This window comes from Mytilus trossulus, chromosome 10, assembly GCF_036588685.1.
Source record: "Mytilus trossulus isolate FHL-02 chromosome 10, PNRI_Mtr1.1.1.hap1, whole genome shotgun sequence".
Taxonomy (NCBI): Eukaryota; Metazoa; Mollusca; class Bivalvia; order Mytilida; family Mytilidae; genus Mytilus; species Mytilus trossulus.
In genome coordinates, this window is record NC_086382.1 from 66,661,539 (window position 1) to 66,683,343 (window position 21,805).

Below are 21,805 nucleotides of genomic sequence, written 5' to 3' on the forward strand. Positions count from 1 at the left end.
TGGTTGTTCAGTTTTTATTGGCTTGGCCTACTCCCCTGCATATGTCCACAGGAGAGTTTATAAGATGTGTTTAGTGATAAAATCATTAAACTGTGCACTAAAATTTACGATTTTGATATCAGGCCCTTGTACAACCGTCTTAATATCCTCGGAGAATTAAAATCACAATAATTCTACGTTTATTGTTGTAATTCTTTGATTTACACTTGAGTAACTATTGGTAATGATCTGATTGGACAGTGGTCAGGTGTTCAGACTGACCACCAGTAATTAGCGACTGATGATAATTGTCAGTCCAGTTGTCTTGTTGTCACTGTAGGGTTAGTAATTATAAAGTCTTTGATCTACGTACCTGTAGCAATCAAAAATCAGGTATAAATTTGTTTAATTTACCAAGGTGTTATGCTTTTAGCAGTGTTTATCTCAGCTGGAAGTAGGAGGTGAGGTGTTAAGATTTTATATAGTTAATTCATCTACAATAGAATAGGTCAATACCAGCAGGCCAATGAATTCATATCATGTTATATAGTGAAGAAATAATTGTTGTGAAGTGATTTTTATATGAACAATATTGATAAAAAAAAAAGGAGTAGGTTCAGTAAGACCCCTTTTTGGCCCAAAAATATAGCAGTTTTACTAAGTTGTTTTGAATGCAAACTTTTAGTTATTTTTTGGAAGGTATAATGCCTCTGCTACATAAATATGGGCTGTTTTTTGCATAAAGATGCACATATAACGGGTACTTGCATCATTAAGTCATCATTAATGGAAAAAGTCTAATCAAATGGCAAAATAAAAAGCTCCAACACATCAAATATGCAAATATATTCAAATATTAAATCTCAAATTATATAACAATATATTTTGTTCAAAAAGAAATTTTAATTAGTAATTTTTTAATGAAAACTGAAGACGAAACGGCCCATAAGACAGATTCTATATTATGTATCATCACAAAGATTTGTTTCCCTTTTCATGTTACATTATGAAATACCATGTACAAAAACAGGCTCAGCATGAAGGTCTTGTACATAGCAAGTTCATATTTAAATCTCATTAACGTATATTTAGACAATATAGGTATAGTGTCTTGAAATATGAAATTTATTTGTAATAGGCTTAGAAACGGGGGGAATGTGAGGTTTTACGGAAGCATGTTTCCCGTTTCGTTCCGAATACAAATAAATTTCATACTTCAACACACTATACGTATATTGTCTTTATACTGAAATCAATAAAAAATAAATAATTTAAAAAAAATATGTAACAAATATTGTTAATTAAAAGTGTTTGGAATTTCCCTCTTGGGGTACCATTTTTGGGTATTTCCCTATGAACGTAGTCAAAGCGGTAAGACATTGACAGTTTAAGGAATTAGAAAGGGAAAATGAACTTAATTAATAACATTTAATAAACATGGTATATAAATTACCAATTTGAAGACATAACAAGTGTATAGTAAAATAGCTAGTTGCAGTATAAAAGTCTTTATAAACATGTAATATTTGCCACCTATAGACATACTATATTTTGCCATTGATTAACCATTTTTTTTTTGCCACTGATAACCATGCAATATTTGCCACTGAATGTTATATTTTCCAATCCATCATCATTTATATTACTATTATAGTTGAATTTAATGTGTTTGCTGGTTTGATTTTGATTTTTTCTTTTTGTTCCTCTACTGGTTGAGGTGGAATTGGGGTGATTGTCAGGTTCTCTACACAAGTTACAAGTTATGCATCTGTTTGTCACTAAGCACCATCCCCTCCATTCTTGATGTTTTCTTTATTTGTTTATTTAGAATTTGGTGTCTGATATTTGCCTTTATTTTATACAGTTTTTAAAACTTGGTTAATTATTAACTAGTCATACTCTTTCTGTTGTTGAACTCTGACATCCTGAGTTTACATGAAATGTTTCCTGCTGGACATTAATGAAAGAACAATCAATCTTTTATAAAGACAGTCTACAGATTTTGATCAACTTATTTTGTCATTAGTTTGCAGTTGTTATGTCTAATTTGATCAACTTTTCTTGTTGGTTTGCTGTTCTTGTTGAAATCTATTTTGACAGATAGTTATTTTGTCAATTTGCAGTTTTTGTTAGTGACTTTTTTTTAACAAGTTATGTTGTTAGTTTGCTGTTTTTATTAATGCCTATTTGATAATTTTTTTCATTACCACAAATCTATTATCCTTGTTTTCAAAATTCCAATAGGGAACATACTTTATATAATTGTTTAAATAAACCAATTTTTCAAGATGTTTCGGCCAATGGCCTTCTCCAGTTCTTTATTTTTCCTCTCAACTACATGGCTGACATTACATTCAATCATTCTAATATCAGCCATGTAGTTGAGAGGAAAAATAAAGAACTGAAGAAGGCCATTGGCCGAAACGACTTGAAAAATTGGTTTATTTAAACAATTATATAAATCTATTATTCAATTGTCTTAAACACGTAGATTTGATAAAAGAAATGTTTTAGTTTTTAAATTCATTAAAAAAAAATGAAGATTGGTTATAAGTACCAATGAGACAACTCTCCACCAGAGACCAATTGAAGTGTATGTAAGCAATTATAGGGAAGCGTAAGGCCTTCTACAATGAGAAAAACCCATACCTTAAAGATGGTTATAAAAGGTCCATCCATGAAAAATATGAAAAAAATCAGTTGAGAAAACAAATGGCCTAATTTATTAACAACTACCACTAAACTACAGGCTCCTGGCTTTGGACAGGTACATACAGAATGTGGGGGTGTTGACATGTTTGTTAGTGCTGCATTGTCCATATGTATACTCACATCATCTTTTAGTTACATTTAAGTGTATAAACTGCAATGTGTAAAAAATTCTTCAGAACTATTTAAAAATTTGAATAAATTAAAGTGGTCTAAACTCTGCTATAAACCTTTGACTTTTCTCAAGATAACAGTAAGTAAATTTAATTTACTTAAATCCCTAAATCAAAGTTTATAATTTGATTGGTGTTTAAGATGTTGTAACTATTATTCCATCATTATTTGTAGAAAACAGCACAAAGAGACAACAATTAAATGAACAACGGTTTAATGATGGATCCCGCTGTGAAATGGATGACTTGAAGTGTTACGAGTTAAGCTACTGTTTCAGAAGGCCTGAAGCAAACTGACAATGTTAAATGTAACGGTTATTATGGTATGGTAATTATACAAGCTCTTGTTAATATGGTTAATTGTCTCAGATTCTTTTACTCATAATCTGTAATACATTCATATCATTTGAAAAAAAAATTGATATGTCTCTAACTTTGAGTTTGCATCTTGAATTTGAAAATAAAATATGTTTTTGAAATTAGTTATCACAAATGGAAGAAAAACATTTAATAAAGTCCTGAAAATAAGAGTTTTATGTTATCCATGAAATTGTAGGCTCTAGTGTTCAATGACCTTAGGTAGTTAAGTGTAGATAGGTTTACAATTTTGAAAGTCCTAAGATTTAATATATGTTTTGGTTCTACTTGTAGATGTTTGATGCAGAGAGCTGTTAATGTTATGGTCCTGAAGTTGTTGGAAATCATTTTAAAGTAAGTAATACATTATATTAGATATTTATTCAACACAGAATTTAGACTTTTCTGTCCATTGGATGCAAACATTTCAGACTTTAATTAGTAGATTTCAGAATATTCTGTATGGCTGATTAAGACGTTCTGTACAATGGATTCTGACTTTTTAGTAGATTCTGTTCAGACTTTTCTGTATAGTAAATTTAGTGGTTTACTTTTTTATTACTAATTGTTATTTGGATAGAGAGTTGCCTCATTGGCACTCATATTACATCTTCTTATATCTGTTCAGAATTTACTGTACAATGGATTTACCCTGTTCTGTCTCAGTGTTTTGTAAAATATTATAGATTCACGAAGATGGAATAAAGTAAGTTGTCAGGAAATTGACGGTTGATGGAGATGATATTTTAAGATTTCAGATCTTTGGAAAGCGTCATATATCTAGTACCAAACATTTATATAAATGTCATACCAGATAATAATTGGGGGGAAATTCTGAGATAGTTGGAAAATATTCAGTTTGTACAGAGATGCTCTTTTATGCTAGAGATACATTCCTTTTTGCAGTCATGTATTGTTTCTTTTTAATACGTTTCCCTTGATACATTTTGCTCATAGTTGACATTTTTTCTATAATAATGTTATGATATCAGCAGTACTATGATGTGTACAGATGTTTCCAGATTATTTGTCACTTGAAAAATATAGGTAATCAGTTTTTTGGGTTTTTTTAATCTTGGGTTAGTTATTTTCAAATTTGTATGCATATTTTTATATCTCTTTACAAAGGAGCTGTAAAAAAAACTATTTGAAAAAGTCAGTGATAAACTTACTGTCACATCAAAATTAGTAAGTTGTCTTGAATCAGATGAAATTAAAATCGGCTAAGAATTCAAGAATTCATTTGAAACACTTTGCAAAGAACAAATTGCCAGTGGCTTGTAACAGGTACAGACAAAAATAGTTTTGATTACTTTGGAAAACACCACTTTTTGTTATATGTTTCATTTTCCGAAATTTGAAAATCTATGATTTTGATAAACCACATGATACTTGGGGATTCCTTATAATTCAATATTTATTAATTCCTAAATCTTGAAAAAAAACTTCCTTGATTTGAACAATTGTCCCTTTTATAGATATTAACTTCTTGAAAAAAATTTAATTATCCTATTGTCTGTCTATTCATATTTTCACAGATTTTATAAGCAGTACTTCTGTAAAGGCTTTTCTTCTATTTAATATTTTCTTTTGTCTTTCTTGATTCATTTTTTGTGCTCTTACTTAACTTTATCATAAATCTTCTTTTCCTACATTTTCAGAATTAATGACATAAACCTTTATCAGAAAATCATAATTTTTCCAGATTGCGACAGATATCCAAAGAAAATCATTTGTCACATTGTAAATTAATGTTTAGAATTTTTTTTGTCATCTTTTGATGATGATAATTAGAACATTGGTTCTCATCAGATAATATAGGATGGACTCACCTGTTCATTTACCTTTGTCAAAAGAACAGTTCACGCTTCACGACTTTTCATTGGTAGTGATTGATGAATGGGGCGGGATTAATGTCAGTGGGTGGGATTAATTGGTTCTGTGACAGGTCGCGTGGCAGAGGGTAGTTAACATGGAATTGGATGGAAAAATAAGTCCATAGTGTCAGAAAATCATTGCCCCGATTGTTGTATTTTAAAACTGTTAATGTATGCATTTTAATGATAACTCTAATATAATGATTGTCCGTAAGGTTCAAAATTGACCAAAATCGGCCTTCTTATGACCAGAGACGGAAGTTATACTCATTTTAAAGTGCAATATTTTTGGGATGTTTGGTTTTGTTTATCGTTTTGTTAAGCGGAGGGATTGTGTATGAGCTAATAGCGCCTGAATGGTTGACGATTGGGTCATAAAAACTATGTATGCAACAAAGCGTCGGAGGAGAACTGTAAAAAGGTAGGAAAGTTTGTCTTATTTTGCCGCTTTTCGTTTCAATTTGCAGCAATAAGCGGACATCTTATTCAATCTTTATTTAGCGTTTACATCTATTCAATTCTTAACGCAATTTTTTAAAATCCATTTGGCATTTGTTCAGGTCAACTCAGTTAAAAACATGAATTTAAATGTAACATATATTGTTTTAAATCTGATAAAATGATCATACAAAGTTTGAACACTGAGTTTTTGTAGGTTATTTTTAACTGATAGATTTTTTATCAAATATGCTTTGTATGGTAAATGACTATTGTAGCAATTATTTTGATATAAATGTTTCTTTGATGTTTATAGTGCTCTAAATAATAAAAGAATTCAAAGTACAATTATTTTTGTAACTGGAATAAGTCCATTTTTACCCTTGTTTTAATTATTAAATATTTCAATTTTTTAATATATTTTTTATTTTAGTTCTTTTTCTGTTAGAAAATAAATATTATAAATATTATTAACTTTTATTTTCTACAATTTTATATTTAAATAATTTATTAATACAAATGCATTTTGTGACTGGAATTAAATGTTTTGGAATCATTCAGAATTTTTAGATTTCCATTTAAAGAAATTTTATCCAGATAAATTTCATTCAAGCTAATGAGAAAAAATCCATCTGTAGTATTTTGTGTTTTGTTTTTACACAAATTTAATCTGTATTCGTACTCAGGAGTTATGCTTTTAATTGTACCCAATGAAACGTAGAACATAAATATGTTATATGTGTCTCCGTGTTCAATAACCCAATTGAAGAGTATTGAATGTTAAACCCAGTTCTAACTCATTAATTTTATATTTCCTATTGAAGCCGGCCTTGTTGGAAATTTGAAATATTGCTGTCGATATAATTAGTGTAATTAGATTTAATTTGTGCCATTGTTTTGTTTGTTCTGATGAAACGTTACAAGGGGTTTCCCGTAAAAACTACAACTCAAATCGGTCCTGACAAAATCAATCTGTTTCTAACGTTTTTATATATAAATGAACTATATTTTGTTGTTGGGTTGTTCTCTCGTTGATTTATACCCCTTATTTAAAATTCATATTAAAATATTAATTGTTGATTTTGTCATTATTTATTTTTTTGTAAATATGTAGATATATAATCAAGACATAGATGTAACTTTTTATAGTATTCAATGTGTTTTAGCTAATTCCAGAGTTCTATACTATTTAATATACAACATTTTAAGGAAATAAACCAAAAAATTCTTTTGGCAAAAATTATTTAACCAATAAGGAAAATTGTTGTTATATTTTATTTTGACCCAGTTAACTTGTCGGACAAACATTCCTCTTAGATCCTTATCTTAAACTTTGTTTTGTCCAAATTTGTGTAATAAACTGAGGGTAATCAAACATAACCGCTGTGTGTTGCTGCTTTCACAAAGTTTTACATCAAAATAACATTTCAACACGATCTATCATTTTTTTCACTTATTATTTCATAATTAATATAATGTTTACTGAACAACCAGTGGGTTTTAAACATTCTCTTTTCTCTAATCATCATCAAAGTTGATTAGTTATTACTTTCAATGCATTTACTTTTAATTTACTGAAATAATGTCGGCTCCATACAGAGAAACAACAAAGTCTATTTCAGATGTAATAAAATTATATGAACCAAAAATTATTGACTCCTAAAAACACAATAACCCAAATTAATTCATCTCTATTAGGCAATAAACCTCACATTTCATTTGTTTCTTCCAAGGAGAAAACTTAAGGTGATCGGTGGCATATGGTTGGAATATAATTAAGAAAAGCGAATGTTTTGGGGGCATTTTTTGGTCTGATGTGTTGATTTCACCTGATAAAAGTAATTGTCAAGTCTGTCCTGATCATAGATCAATGTTATCATGTGATTGTTATACCTTATTAATGAATTAATACATAGAAAAACGTCACCTTAACCTCATCACGTCCTTATAGTCACAATTTTTCATGGCGAAAGACTCTGAGAGTGTCTTCACAAAATTATGAATATTTAAGATCCAAAATTTCTTACTTAATATATTACTTCTGATTTTGATACCAACTGTCTAAGATGGAATTTTTTATAGATAAAATAGTAAAACTATGAACCTGTGACATTTATTTTTGGTTTCACTAAAAGTTAAGATTTTGAGAATGGAATTATTAATAATGCCTATTAAGGAAGCTGACAGAAAAGTCTTTTGAGGATTTGAATTCCTATTTGTTTTAATTGTAGAAATTAACAAATGTCAAATATAGGCCTGTTTACCTCAATACTATATGACAAAAAGTATCAAATAAATACTTTACTTTAATGTTAATAAAGTTAGTGGAATCTTAAAGATGTCGCCAAAAGACAATGGAAAAAAAACATAATGCATTTTACCTACAAAGTCATAATTTGTTTCCTTCTCTAAAAGTAGCTTTGTTCTATCAAGTTGACGAATTTTTGTTGGTATATATTTCCTTGTTCTTTGAATGATAACCTCTTCTGATTACAATCAAGATAACAAAACAATCAGAAAGTAACAAAGTTAGGTTCAGGAGAAATAGAAGTAACCTATATTCTGAAATATTTGGTTTTGTAGGTAAAGGAATTTAGTTTAAAATAAGAAACTACAAAAATTCAGTGAACACTCAGGTAGAAATTACTGAGAAAAAATTGGGGGAAAACAATAAGAAATGTTCTTTTTAAAACTGTCATAAAGTCATTTAATTGTCTTTCTATTTGATGAAATCTAAGACGACTTTTCATTAGGAAGACTGACGCAGGTCGTAGATTTATTGGAAGGAAGGCAAATTTGACGTTGATTACTTTTGATATGAGGGTGCGATATTCCATCTGTCGTACAATATGGAAACAAGGTGTAAACACGAGGGGAGGGGTGGTTGTGTACAGGAACGTGTTATTATACCACATCTCATAGGACACTAAAGTGGCCTAATTTGACAATAATGATACCTTAGTATTCTTCAGGTACAGAGGGGTCACACAGGTTCAAATAACCATACCAGGTGGAAATTGAGGAATTGAAAAATCAGGGATTTTATTCTTTTACAAAATGGGCAGGAAATGGATAATAAAGAAATAAATTATTGACTAATTTAATGATATTAGAATAGATTTTCTCTGTATTATTTATAACCCTAAAGGACCTTAACACAGCAAGGACACAAAATTACATGAGATTTTATTTTTACTGACAGTTAATTAGGTGTGAACAAAAACTAATTTTTAAAATGAACATAATGAAAATGAACAGTGAAGTTTGTGTATGATGTCTTTGTGACAGTCTTGTTATTATTTGATTTTACAGCAAGGTTAGGGTCGAAATGTTTATGTTATATAATGGTGGTTTTTAGTTTTTATTCAATTATGATCAAAAGGAAATTGTGTTTTATTGACATCTGACTGGGGCCCTGTCTATTTAGTTGTATAAACACCTGGACAAATTTGTAATTATTGCAATTTGTAAATGGAATTGTGCATAGTCATTTAAATTATGTTATCTAGATAAATTCTTTTCCAAAATTACAATAGAAAATTATGCAATATTTATTTCTGTCTATGTTTTGTTGCATTAATTAGAAATTGCAGAAATGGAAACTAAAGTAAAACAATAATTACATTATGGTGAAGTAATTAAACCAAAGTATAAAAAAAGTGTTTGTTACATGTAAAAATCTTCATTTTTTTTTAACTACATCTGAGTCACTTAATTACTGTGTTTATGATTGGAAAGGGTTTTTCAGGAGTTCCTCATGGTCATTTGGGAGGACTTCTAAATTTAGATGCTATTTTTGGAAGTTTTAACTGCAAAATCAAGTTATTAGGTATGCACCATTTATGAGTTTGAGTTGATCATTGTTTAACTTTTCTGTTATTTTGAATAATTTCTCATTGAGAATTAACATTTAGTATGGAAATAGGGAATGTGTCAAATAGACAACAAACGGACCATAGAAAAAACAACAGCAGAAGGTCACCAACAGGTCTTTAATATAGCGAGAAATTCCCGCACCCGAAGGCGTCCTTCAGCTGGCCCCTAAACAAATATATACTAGTTCAGTGATAATGAACGCCATACTAATTTCCAAATTATTTTATCAGACCCACATGAATGCAATGAAAATTCAGCTTGTGCATCCTAAAAACGTTTGGGTACCAAAATTTTGCTTAAAGTAGGTTATTTGGATTATGTTTACTTGGACAGAAACTATTGTAGTTTTAAGTCTTTTCTGCAGTAGTTGTCGAAGGTTAATCCAAGGGAACTGCTTCAGCCTTTTTTTTTAAACTTAAGTTATTTAATTTTCAAATACACAATGTATTCCAAATAAATACATAAGAAGAACCTTGTAGTCCCTCACAAGTCAGGAGAAATAATGCAAAAGTGATTAGAACTTTGTCCTTAATATCACTTTTTCATATGGACTATATTTTACAGGATTCTTAAATAAAACTTAATATTTTGCTTCTTCTGGTATTCTTATGATGTAACTTGTTGTTAGGAGGGGAACTTTACAAGTCTATAAAATTACAACTAAATCTCAATAACAATTTAAAAGAAGTAGTTTGGAAAGTAAAACGTTCAAATTTACATATATAGTCTACTCTATTAGCCGTAGGACTGACAGTAGTAAACAAATATAAAAATCAAAATGCAAATAATGACAATGAAAAAGCCATTGTAGTCCTACGGGAGGAAAGTTAGATGTTTTACGGATATCATTTGCCATTTCTAATAATTACAGAGTGGATGTTCATCATCCCTTTCATTTTCCCAATCGAAGGAGGAGTCGACTTCACGGTCGAGTGAACAGTTACTAGAAAACATCACTTAACCCATCTAATGCAGAGAGTGACAAGGATATTTCTTTATTGATTCTAACGGAGTATTATAGTATAATCTTCCATATCACAGTTTTTATAGCTTTTTTGGATGAACTGCTATTTACTGAAAGTCAATTTAGCTTTGAATATGAGGTTCACAAATGGAGAAATTTCCGATTGAGATTTTATATCTGTAATCAAGAATTGGGTAATAATACCAAACATTGGAGCTAAGATTATTTCATCGAGTTCATGTATTCAGAATTCTGTTCTGATGTAAAATTGTTTATAATACGAATATAAAAAGGAATGTCATTTATTTTTGTAGCTATATCTACTGCAAAACATGCACTTAACCAGGATTATATTTGTTTACCTTTAATTTGTTCTGCAGCATTTTTAAAAACCACAAATACACATTGGTTACATTTTAGAATGTTTGTTGGCCATCTTTAGAGACTATCGAATGTCGTTTGTCGTCTTGAATGGTATGCTAATCACTCTACGCAGTAGGTAAATTACTGTTGTTCCGCCAATTTACTTGGGCCTGATCTGTTTATTAGGGTGTATATGTCAACAGACCCATGAAAAAAAATATAAATTATGGACTTAAACTGTGAATACTTTGTTCATTTTGTCAATTTGATTGTAAACAGTGGCTTTTTAGTTTAAAGGGATAAATATTGACAAAATTCTACAGTAATAATTTCCCATGGTCAGAGGTTTTTTATGTCTTAATTGGGGCATTTCCTTTGGTCTAGAAAATGACAAGTTTAAACATTTCAATGATCAATATTTAAAATTTTAAATTTGCAGTGCTTACAATTTTATAAACATTTTGCTTTTTTGAGATAAAAAGGCAAAGTCTCCATATTCTATTTCTTACTTTATGTAGCTCTCAAACAATTATCATAAAGTTCGTTTTTGTGCAATAAATGATATAACTTATGGAAGAACTATTTTGATATGAGAATTGTTGATCACACCTTTATAGTTTCTTTCAATGGTGGCAGTAAATATGAAAGAATGTATTTCTGAGTATACCAATACTAGAGTCTTGCCTTAAACATGGTTTTAACTCTTCACCCAGTAGTTCATTGTGAAATTGTTCCAATAGCTATTTCTGTATGTATTCCAAAATGAGACTGTTTCATGTCCATTCTGTCAAGGTCCAATCTTACTTAATTGTTCAGAAGCAGGAAGTTGAATATAGGAAGATGACTTTAAGTCAGAGCATATGCTGTTACACTTATAACATTGATTGATACTGACTTACTATTGTAAACTATGACATATGTACACAACATAATATGATTAATGGCTTCTTTTATTTTCTCATATTGAAAACTTTTACGGCTGATTTTAAAATCCTATTTAAAATCTAAACATTTCAAGAAATCAAAAATGTTGATATAAAGATTAAGTATTTAAATAAAATCATCAATATATCTGTATAAAATTATTAACAGACAAAGTACTTCATGGTTTCAATGAATGAATAATATAAATAATCTATTTTCAAAATCTAAATTTTCTGATCAAGTTAGTAGGTGGCCGTGAATAGTTGACTTTATGTACTATACATTGAATAGTATGTTTTCATGGCAGTCCTCTATAAAGAGAGAAAGCTGGTCATTCAAATTACTGCTAGTCCTAATTCACAAGTCTATTAAATGTTTTCACCCTTTGAAGTGTAAATATGTTTGACAACTATTCAAAACACTAAATATATTTACAATTTTTTTATCAAGAATTGAGTGATTTATCTGAAGTTTTTTTTCTATTGATAACCAGTTTTAAGTTTCTTATTGTTCAGTGGCCAGTATTACAAAGTTTTAAATGATCTTTTCACACTTAAACTGTATTAATATTGTTCAGGTACATTATACAAATTGAATAAATGGTTTGATGCAAGAACATTTTTTTTAAAATCCATATAGAAATATACTGATATAAATCTATGTGATTATAGAATAAAAGTTGCATCCCTTTGATAAATAAACAAAACATAAAATAACTGTTGTATTTTTGTTGAAATGATCTTGTTTGGATTGTTGCTTCAGATCATGAGATTTTTTGCAGACTCTGATCTAGAAACCAAATCCTAGGTCTTACTGTTAAGAACAATTTTGCATATAGTAAGCAATATTTGAGATGTAACAAATAGTAGTAATGCCTGTAATGGTCTAGTGAGATTTTTACAGAGGCTAAGCCTTATATACTATATAGTATAGCAACTTTTGCTCATTGTTGAATGTCTTTATATTGTGATCTATAGTTGTATACACCCTTTCCTTTGGTTTCTGGTGGAGTTTCACTAAGTCCCTTTGGCAATCATACCATATTTCCTAATTTTTATTTTGTACAAATCAATTAAATACTATGTTTTTTTTCCCCTGTAAGATTCAAGATGATTTTTTTCTCAAATTTCACCGTTTTATTTAAAATTTATGTTTTAGAATAGGTCTTTAACCCATTGATATCATAGTCCTCTCCTACATAGAGGGAAATAAAGTCCTGATTACAACTTAATCTGAAGTAGTTACAGTGGATATTTTTACAAAAACAAAAGACGTGGGATCCAGTTTCACAATATTAATGTTTAATATGCTAGGATCGGTAAACTCCCGAATTAAATCTGAATGGAAGCATTCCTTGGAACGATGAGCATCTTATCGGGCAGAAATATCTTGAATGACGAGTCATAAACTCTGGTTGTATTCAATACACTGCAAGTGATCCTGTATACAATGTTACAATGTCCAATGTTGACTTCTTCAGAGCATTAAAGATGCCAGGAGTTTGGCCCTGTGAAAAATGGGCTGCCATTAAATATTGACACCAAGGTTAATCTCAAGGAAGAAATCTTGCACCTTTATTTTTTATATTTGTAATTTTTATTGAGGTTCTAATAGTATAACTTGTACGATTTTTATATTTTTAGGTAAACAAATGCCTTGCCATCTCCCCTTTCTATCAGATTAGAAAAATATGAACAGCAAATTTCAGTCTCTTTACTAATAGATGCAGTTAGTTTTTGATAGTTAAAAAAAATGATAGGCATTTTAAAGCTTGTTTTTGTATTGGAATTGACCTAGAAGTAAATAATTGTATGTATTTGAATAAAAATATATAGTATTTGAATTACTGTGAATTCAGAAATTATTGCAATATTTTTATGAATCGATTAATGTGTATGGGTTTAGTATTGCAGAATAAGAACTTGCATTCTAGTATCTGATCAATATAGCAGTATGCAGATTTTCCTGAAGTCACAAAAGCTAATTTCACATTTTTGTCGATTCTTTAAAAAGAAAAAGGGAAAAGAAATGCAGGCAATAATTTCAGAATTTATAGTTTCTTTTTTTCAATACAGTTTAAAAAAAATCTGTTTTTCTTTTTCTAAAGTAATCAACATTTTATATTTTCTTCAGGACAACTTTAAATTGGTTATAGAGTATTGTTTTTCAGTTTCAAAGTCTTTTTTCCAGTTAACAATTTAGATGTCGTGCAAAGAAATATGGAAAGTGATTAAAAGTAAAAGTGTAGAATTTCTGCATATTTGTAGTATTTGTTTAGAATTACTGGTAAATTTCAGTGGTGTACATTTTTACACAATTTTATAATTGGTGTCTACATGTATATAGGAATTCTCACATGTCATTTTTACACCTAAATGAGCCAATTTACTCAACTGTGACTAATTTCCTAGTTGTATTTGTAAAGACAGATACTGGATTATTTACCATAGAACCATTTAGTTTCAGTATCCTTTTTCATTTTCCCAGGATTGTGATATACATTATTACTTATTTAAACAGTAAGATCTTTATTTTCAACCACGCTTATTTCTTGTTCGTCCCAGCTGCGTTGTAGGTCCTAACTTCCCCCAAATATCGCCTACCTGATACTCTGACATACTGATTTATATATAATTACATCTGCCTCAGCGAGCGGAGGGCTAAATGGACCAGTGACCCGTGTCATAGCTGGTCACTCTATACAGACTACTCGGACCAGTTATCAAAAGTTAGTTATCTGATAATGGCCAATTAAATTGTGGTTTTATTCCCTTCAATTTGTTGCAGATTTTCATTGATGGGTACAATGTATAAACACAATCATACCAAATCTCCATTCAACCATCTCAACTATCAGAGTAAATATTATAGGGTTCAGGTTTTATAGCGGAGAATGAACACAAATGCTGGTCGTATGGAGTGTTACTTGTCTAATAATAAATGAAATTTATGGCGTATTATATTGTAAATTGTACCGAAAGGAAATGGAGAACCTGTAATACAGTTAACGTGAAGTAAAGGAAAGGTGGAGCCGAACTGACTGCCCTCAACTCCTGGTTTATATCATTGTATAATGGAGGAACAATTTGATAGTTTGGCATTAGGTGCATTTGTTTGCCTGGAGACAGGACAACTATAAAATATAACAGAACCCATATTAGTCTCCATTAAATGTTGTAAGATGGCAGGTGAATGGAACTCAATCATTTCTTATTCTATTATAATGTTAGTTCAAAATTATTTATATCTTTGGTCTCAAAAATTATATAACTATTGGACTTACAATTAGTCTCATTTATGATACTTTTAAGTGGCTCAGTACATTTTTGAATATTTTGAATCAGTCATTGGTTAATAGTACATGTCAACCCTCATGATAAGTTATAAAGTGGTAATTATTATTACAAACACAATCTATGAAAACAGTATTCAAAACCTTATGAAATTGGCTGACCCAAAAAGATGTAGAGGCATTGATTACAAAATAGACATTTATATACTCTCAAGTACAATATAACATTCAAACCTTTATATAAAATTCTAACTTGGGGCTACAGATCACTGCCGTTATAAGAGAGGTGACTTGAATTGAGTTTTAAAATGCATAAGTAATAAATAGAAGTGTCTTTTATGCAGGTTTGACTGTTTTGTTTTTCTTATACCACATGTAAAGTTGGGTTGTAACTAGAATTCGTACATATATTGGCATCTGAACACATTAATGGATATATTGGCATCTGCTTTTGACAGTTTGCAATAATATGAAACACAAAGTAAACAACATGATCTACAGTCCCCATGTATTAATAATCAATGCTAGTTTCAATAGGTATTTCTGAGGTACATTTAAACAATTATGTCACCATTTTACTTGTGTACAATAGAGTCGAGTCAGAAAACAGAAAATAGCGATGTTATCTACGTATACAGATGTAACAGACAGTTGTTCTCGGATCAAGGACGATTTGGATCGGCTAATCTTTACGACTATTGTATCTGTTGTTTAGACTCAGACTGTATAGATTATAATCATATTTACAAATCATCTGTTTACCTTTAGTATTAAATACAAATATAATGATGGACGGATTTATTTTTTTGAAATTTAGTTATTTTAAATTTTTGAATGTTTAGGAACGTAAGTGCATACTTTTAATATAAGGATTATTGTTATTGAATTGAAAGTCTGACCTCTTTCATATGCCTGTAGGTCAATACATGTGCTAGCAGAGAAAACAAACTTTGGATATATAAAAAATGTTCATGGATGGCCTTTCCAGAATTTTAATCTTTTACCCATAATAATAGCAATCTTTGACATTTCGACCACAAATTTGAATTCAGTACAAAATTCAAATAGTTCAGATTAAATAAATTAATCAAACTTCCTGTTTTAAGATAATGAAAATTAAAATCTTGAATAAAAAGGGTGTGTCACCTGTTTGACCCTGTAGAAGTCAGATGTCAGATGTCTTGGCAAGGTGAATTGTTGGTGGTCTACCGATCGTTACAAATCTTGTTACCTTGCTCCTATGTAAATTTGATCTGTGTCATTCGGCAAAAATGTCAGAATTAAACACTTTAATTTGTTTATCGGTTTGTTGATTTTTTCCTTAGTTTAATTGAATCAATATAATTAGGGCTGTAGAATTTAGATTTGATGTTATGATTTGGTCAGTCACCTGGAAGATATATTGATGTCAAATGTTAAACATAATGTACCAACAGTACAATACTGAATTATATTATTACCGTATTATGATTATATGAATGAAAGTTTATTTCTACATTACTTGAAATATGTGTTACTGTGTATATATTTTGAGCATCAAAAATAATTTCTTTCAATTGCCCCGGTTTTAGATGGGTTTTGTGTTGCCCAGCCTTCAGTTTTCGATGTTGCATTTTATAGACGATTGTTTCTCTTGTATTGTTTTCGTTGTCAGTTGTGTTCTTTTGTGAATATGAATATCTCTTTGGTGTCTATGGCCTCTCTATTCAACTGCATTGAATTCATTCTGATTGATTTTTAAATTGTCAGCCTTTACTTATAGACATTTTATGAAGAACCAAGTTAATGTAAAGTTTTTTATTTACTATTATATTAAAAGCTCTTTTTATTGTACTTTTTGAAGGCTAACAATTATTTTTTTTTTTTTATAAATGCAGGATAAAATTGTTTGGTGTCTCCTGATTAAACAATTCCACATACAGGATGACTATAAGCTGCAGGACCATAGCTCTATTAAAGGTCCTCATGATATTATTTTACAATTTGTGGACCGTCCGCAGCTAGATGACTTTCGGCTATTTTTGTCATTAAGTCGCTGTCTCATTGATGAATAAACCCCACATATCCTTTTATTCAGGGCTCACATAAACATCTAACCTGTAAAGGAAATGTTTTAGGAGATAACCATAGAAGTTTTTAAACACTATAAGAACTTGACTTTTAAATCGCAGGTGTTGTTATAGAAGGCTTTTAAAGTTCAATACTTTGTATCGTCATTGAGAATTGGAACTTAAAACCTGTTAAAATTACAGTAAGAATTCGCTAATAACTGTCAGTCTTTGTGTAACATACTAATTATAATGGTATGGCACTCACAATAATTTGTTTAAATCATTTTAGACCTGAGAATTTTGTTTAAATATAGAAGTTATGAGTAATACCACTATAACATAGATATGCACCAATGTTGATAAAAGTTTGTACTGATTTGTACAGTGATTTCTTTACCTACATCAGAATTCCAATCGGCCCCATCTTTTAATACTGGTAATCTTGATCTAGATTTGTAGATTTGATTTGTATTAAGATAATGAGTTTTATAGTAAGGAGATAACTCTCTATCAAGGCTGGCTAATGTAATGTATCCACCCAAACACAGGAAATGAGTTCTACAATCTTAGCCTGTATCTAATCTCTAAACTTGGGTTTTGATAAGAGTAAAATGGGGTGAGCACCTTTGAGACAGCAACGAAACAACAAATTGTTCACCAAAAACCTTATCAAGAAGTCACCTTGGAAGGTCTCTGACAATGGTCAAGCATGCACACTATTTTGAAAACTGTGAATCACTTGTGAATCATAACAAAACATTAACAACTTGGAAGAGATTCCTGGGACAAATACATTTTCATATGATGGGGTTAAACTAGCTTCTCCAGTACTCAATGTGCCTTTATTATAGACTTTATGATTGAAAGTACATATTCAAGCATTGGAGTAAACAAGCGACCATCAACTCTAACAGGTATCTCAGGTTACTAAGAAAGGAAAATGCTACACAAACAAGAAAAGGCTAAACAAAATTGTGCAACGGTAATAGAAGATGAAATTATAACTCCTCAAACATTTACATCAAACTATATTTCATATAAACATTGAGCAATGTTTCAGCTTCATATTTGTTTACATTTTTCTTAAAACATTTTCTAAATAATTAATGTTCATTTTAAGCCATGTAAGCATGAAATATGTCTAATTATAAAATAAAATTGTTGTACCAGTTTTTTAAATGGCAGAAAATGAAATTTTCACAGGGAAATAGAGTGGCTAGAGAATTTGATGTCTTTATTGAGAAGTGTTTTGAGATGGTTTCACATTTCACCGTTCTTTTTGACAGGTTACGAATGACTTAATCGTTCAGTGAGTATAAAACAACGTGCGTTTGTACTCCCGACATGCCAGTTCAGACTCTGTTGACAGATGTCAGGCGAGCAGGCTGAAAACTGATGTGGCTGTAAACAATGGCGATCATATACAAACTATAATGTGATAGATTGTTACTCATTTTTATATAACGTTACATTTGATTGTAAACAAAAGGAGCTGTAATAGAGGAACGAATCAGACTCTCTCCGATGTCCTAATCTTTGGTGGTCCAGATATTTAAGTATTTGGCTCTCCATCAACTTTTTCACTTCACTTGATTTTCTTTATGATTTGATTTTCTTATCAATGTCTGGAATTAAAAGAAAAATGAATTAATTGTAATTTATATTTGGAGATTAAGTATATTCAATCTTTATGTCAGGTATTCTGTGGAAATAAAAATACTTAAAAAAGCCTCATGCTCATAGAAAAATAGAAAATGCAAAATATGAAAATAATTACTTATCAGTAAAAAAGTCATGATGCACAATTTTTTTCCCTCTGAAAATGCCAAGTAAGCACTTTGGAATTGAATTTTGAAGGCATATGTTTTAAACATTCAGGAAAGTCTCGCTTGGTATGTTTTGATTTTTTCAGTGACTGTTATGCAACTTTCATGGCATGTTGGACCTCAGCATGTCATATTGAGAAGGCTTTGAGATGTTAGAGCAATCTCTGAATTTTATCCATGAGATAAGACATAGTTTATTATGAGATAAAGTTTAAGTTTGTAGGACTAGAATTTGTATTTCTTCAATTTATTAGTAGTTATAATAATTAAAAAATTCTGGTCTGCAGTTGAAATAAAAGATTTGAAAAAGTGCTGTTGACTGTTGTGCCAATTATTTTGTCAAACAGAAAGGGAAAGTATATAATTGAACATGCGTGTCGAAAGTTTTCTAATAGTTTCTTAATATTCAATTAATTCCAGCAGTTATCATGCAATGTTTGGCTTGGTTTGTGATAATTAAGCAGAATTACTTAAATTAATTCAATTACAAGTGTGATAATAGCTAGACTGCACAAGATGTTGTGTGGATAGACGATTTTTTAACGAAGAAACAATTTATTCACTTAAACTATTGTTGATTGTAGGAAAAGATACGTATATTAGTCTGTCGTAGTTTTGATTTTATCTATTTCATATAAATGTAGGGTACAATTAACTTAAGACGTAAGCTTCATGTAATCCTTTATTACACAGTATATAAATACCGTATTTAAATGTGGAAACCCCGTAACAAACACTGAATTAACCGTTTGTATTTTCATTATTGTTCAGTTTACGTTGACATGATGCAAGGCCTTCAGCACAACTGTGTTTTTGTTCACAAAAATTTAATTAAAACCGGTAGATTTACATTAAATAGTTTTGGTTCTGAATCAAGTTAAACTTTCTTTTCTACCAGATAGTTTAATAATAGAAGTAGACCCCATAAATATTGAATCAGATGGTTAGGCTTTCTTTCAACTTAGAAATGTTCCGTCTACATATATTTGTTAGGGATATCTCCATTAATACTAAAAATTGCAAGATATTTGGCAAGGATACTAGTATCTACACCTTTATAATATTGAAAAATATCCTCATGATTTCTTGGATAAACAGGATAACCACCATAAATCATTGAAGATTGTGTGGTGACCTTTAGACATCAGCTGGTTTTCTGTGTTGTTTGGCTGTTGTATCTATGGTATATTAACCTTTCATATCCATTCATCCAACAAAATAAATGGTTATGCAGAGGTTGGGCTTATTTTTACCATGCAGGTTTTTTGTTCCTTCAGTTATAAATTTCCTATTTTTAGCACAGAAAGTATATATTTTTTATACAGTTTTGGACATACTTATGTTTTATTGGCTTAATAAAGATACAATTTATCATGGTAACAAAGTTCATGCTATTTCTCAACATAAACCCTATCATGGACATTATTTTTATTATTTGATTGAAATAAACTGGTAAACACCATGTAATTTTAACGTTTCAGTTTCAAAACAAATTCAACAGTAAATTTAAAGGCAGAGAAAAATGTCAGTGAGTTTTATAACTGTTATTTCCTTGTCAGATAATTGGACCTTTTACTTTTCACTATTAATCTGCACAAATCATTTCAATGTTGCTCATTTTTACTTTTTCAGGGGTACATAAAAGGGGATTCAAATCAGTTTAAAGTTTTTAATGTTATAAAAGTAAACTAGAATAAATTATTTGTTAAAATCCCTGTATTTACAGACAATAATTCAACATTGACTGACAAGAAAATCCTTTTGTTCTAAAACTATGAGGAATTTTGAAATGAAACAAATGTTTCCCCTTATTTGTTCCCCCCTGTAAGAAGTACTTCTGTCAACATTTATCACATTTAAATGTGCAGTTTGTGATAGTAAAAAGAGAATTTATTCCAAAGTTTGAATGTTTATTGCTCTATACATTTAAGGCTTGTGAGTGATGTACAACTTTGATTACTGGTTTTACCAAACTTTTCTATTGTTTAATGTTTATATAAAGAATTGTATTTTCCCTTTTTTGTTTCATTGATGGTAACTGAACATTGTAGCCAGTAATTGTAGGGGTAATAGTGATATGATGGCTTAGGAGCATGTCACAAACTTTTACTGATTGAGGAAAATTCTTTGGGTGAATAGCCATTCAAGGAGCAGGATGAGAAACAGCCATCATTGTAGTGGTCTTTTTACTTATTGCTATTGTGGCTGATTTTCAATATTTGTTCATGTCTTGACCTTTTTCCCATTTTAAACATATAAATTGTCAATATTCAGAATGAACACATTTCAAAGCATATTAAAGAATTTTAGTGCAATGCTATTCAAGTCAATATAATTCCTTCAAAATACATTTCAGATTTTATCATATATCTTCTGACCTTAAGTGCCCAAATTGTCAAAGTGAGAACTGTTTTCATTGATAAAATATTAATGCAACGCTATGACATTGTTATAGATACAAATATTGCACAGATTGTAATATTTAGTATAAAGTTTCGTGTTGTGCGTGCCGTGTAAGGTCTGTTCACTGGTAATGTGTTGGTTGACACATAAAATACCATACAGATAAGGTTAATCTATTTCTCTTAATTTGATTAGAAATGAACAACATTGTATTATATCTATTTTCGCTCCGAACGTTTTACTGTCTTGTAATCAAATCAACTAAAATGAAATATATTTTTATGTTCGGTAAAACATTTGTGTATTTGTGTCCTGCGATTGATGTAGAATGAAATAGCGGTATGGTGTTACTCTGATGCATGATTTACCCCTGATTGTTTGAGCATGATATTACCAAATTGGCATCCAATTCGACATTAATGCTGGAAAATTCAATTACTCTGCTGACATCGGCTTGTTGTCTATTGGTGATAAAAAGCAATATTTGATCATTTGGCAACAGTTACATGGCCCGGGGCAATTTGACGGGTCTCAGATGAAATTACAACCTTCTGGGTTTTCATTTAACAAGAT

General features: G+C 30.0%; 1 protein-coding gene across 2 annotated transcripts in view; it reads left to right on the forward strand.

The window, feature by feature from the left end:
• Window positions 1-3,115: 3,115 nt before the first annotated feature.
• The window catches only part of LOC134688402 (aryl hydrocarbon receptor protein 1-like), a 56,901-nt gene continuing 38,211 nt past the window's right edge, over window positions 3,116-21,805 (forward strand). The window contains exons 1-2 of one of the 2 annotated variants that reach the window (XM_063549104.1): window positions 3,116-3,175; window positions 3,513-3,572. In XM_063549104.1, the coding sequence (XP_063405174.1) occupies window positions 3,520-3,572 (53 nt within the window). In that variant the 5' untranslated portion in view covers window positions 3,116-3,175; window positions 3,513-3,519. Of the gene's footprint in view, window positions 3,176-3,512; window positions 3,573-5,347; window positions 5,517-21,805 lie in introns of those variants that run through there. The other variant, XM_063549103.1, reaches the window with a different exon arrangement.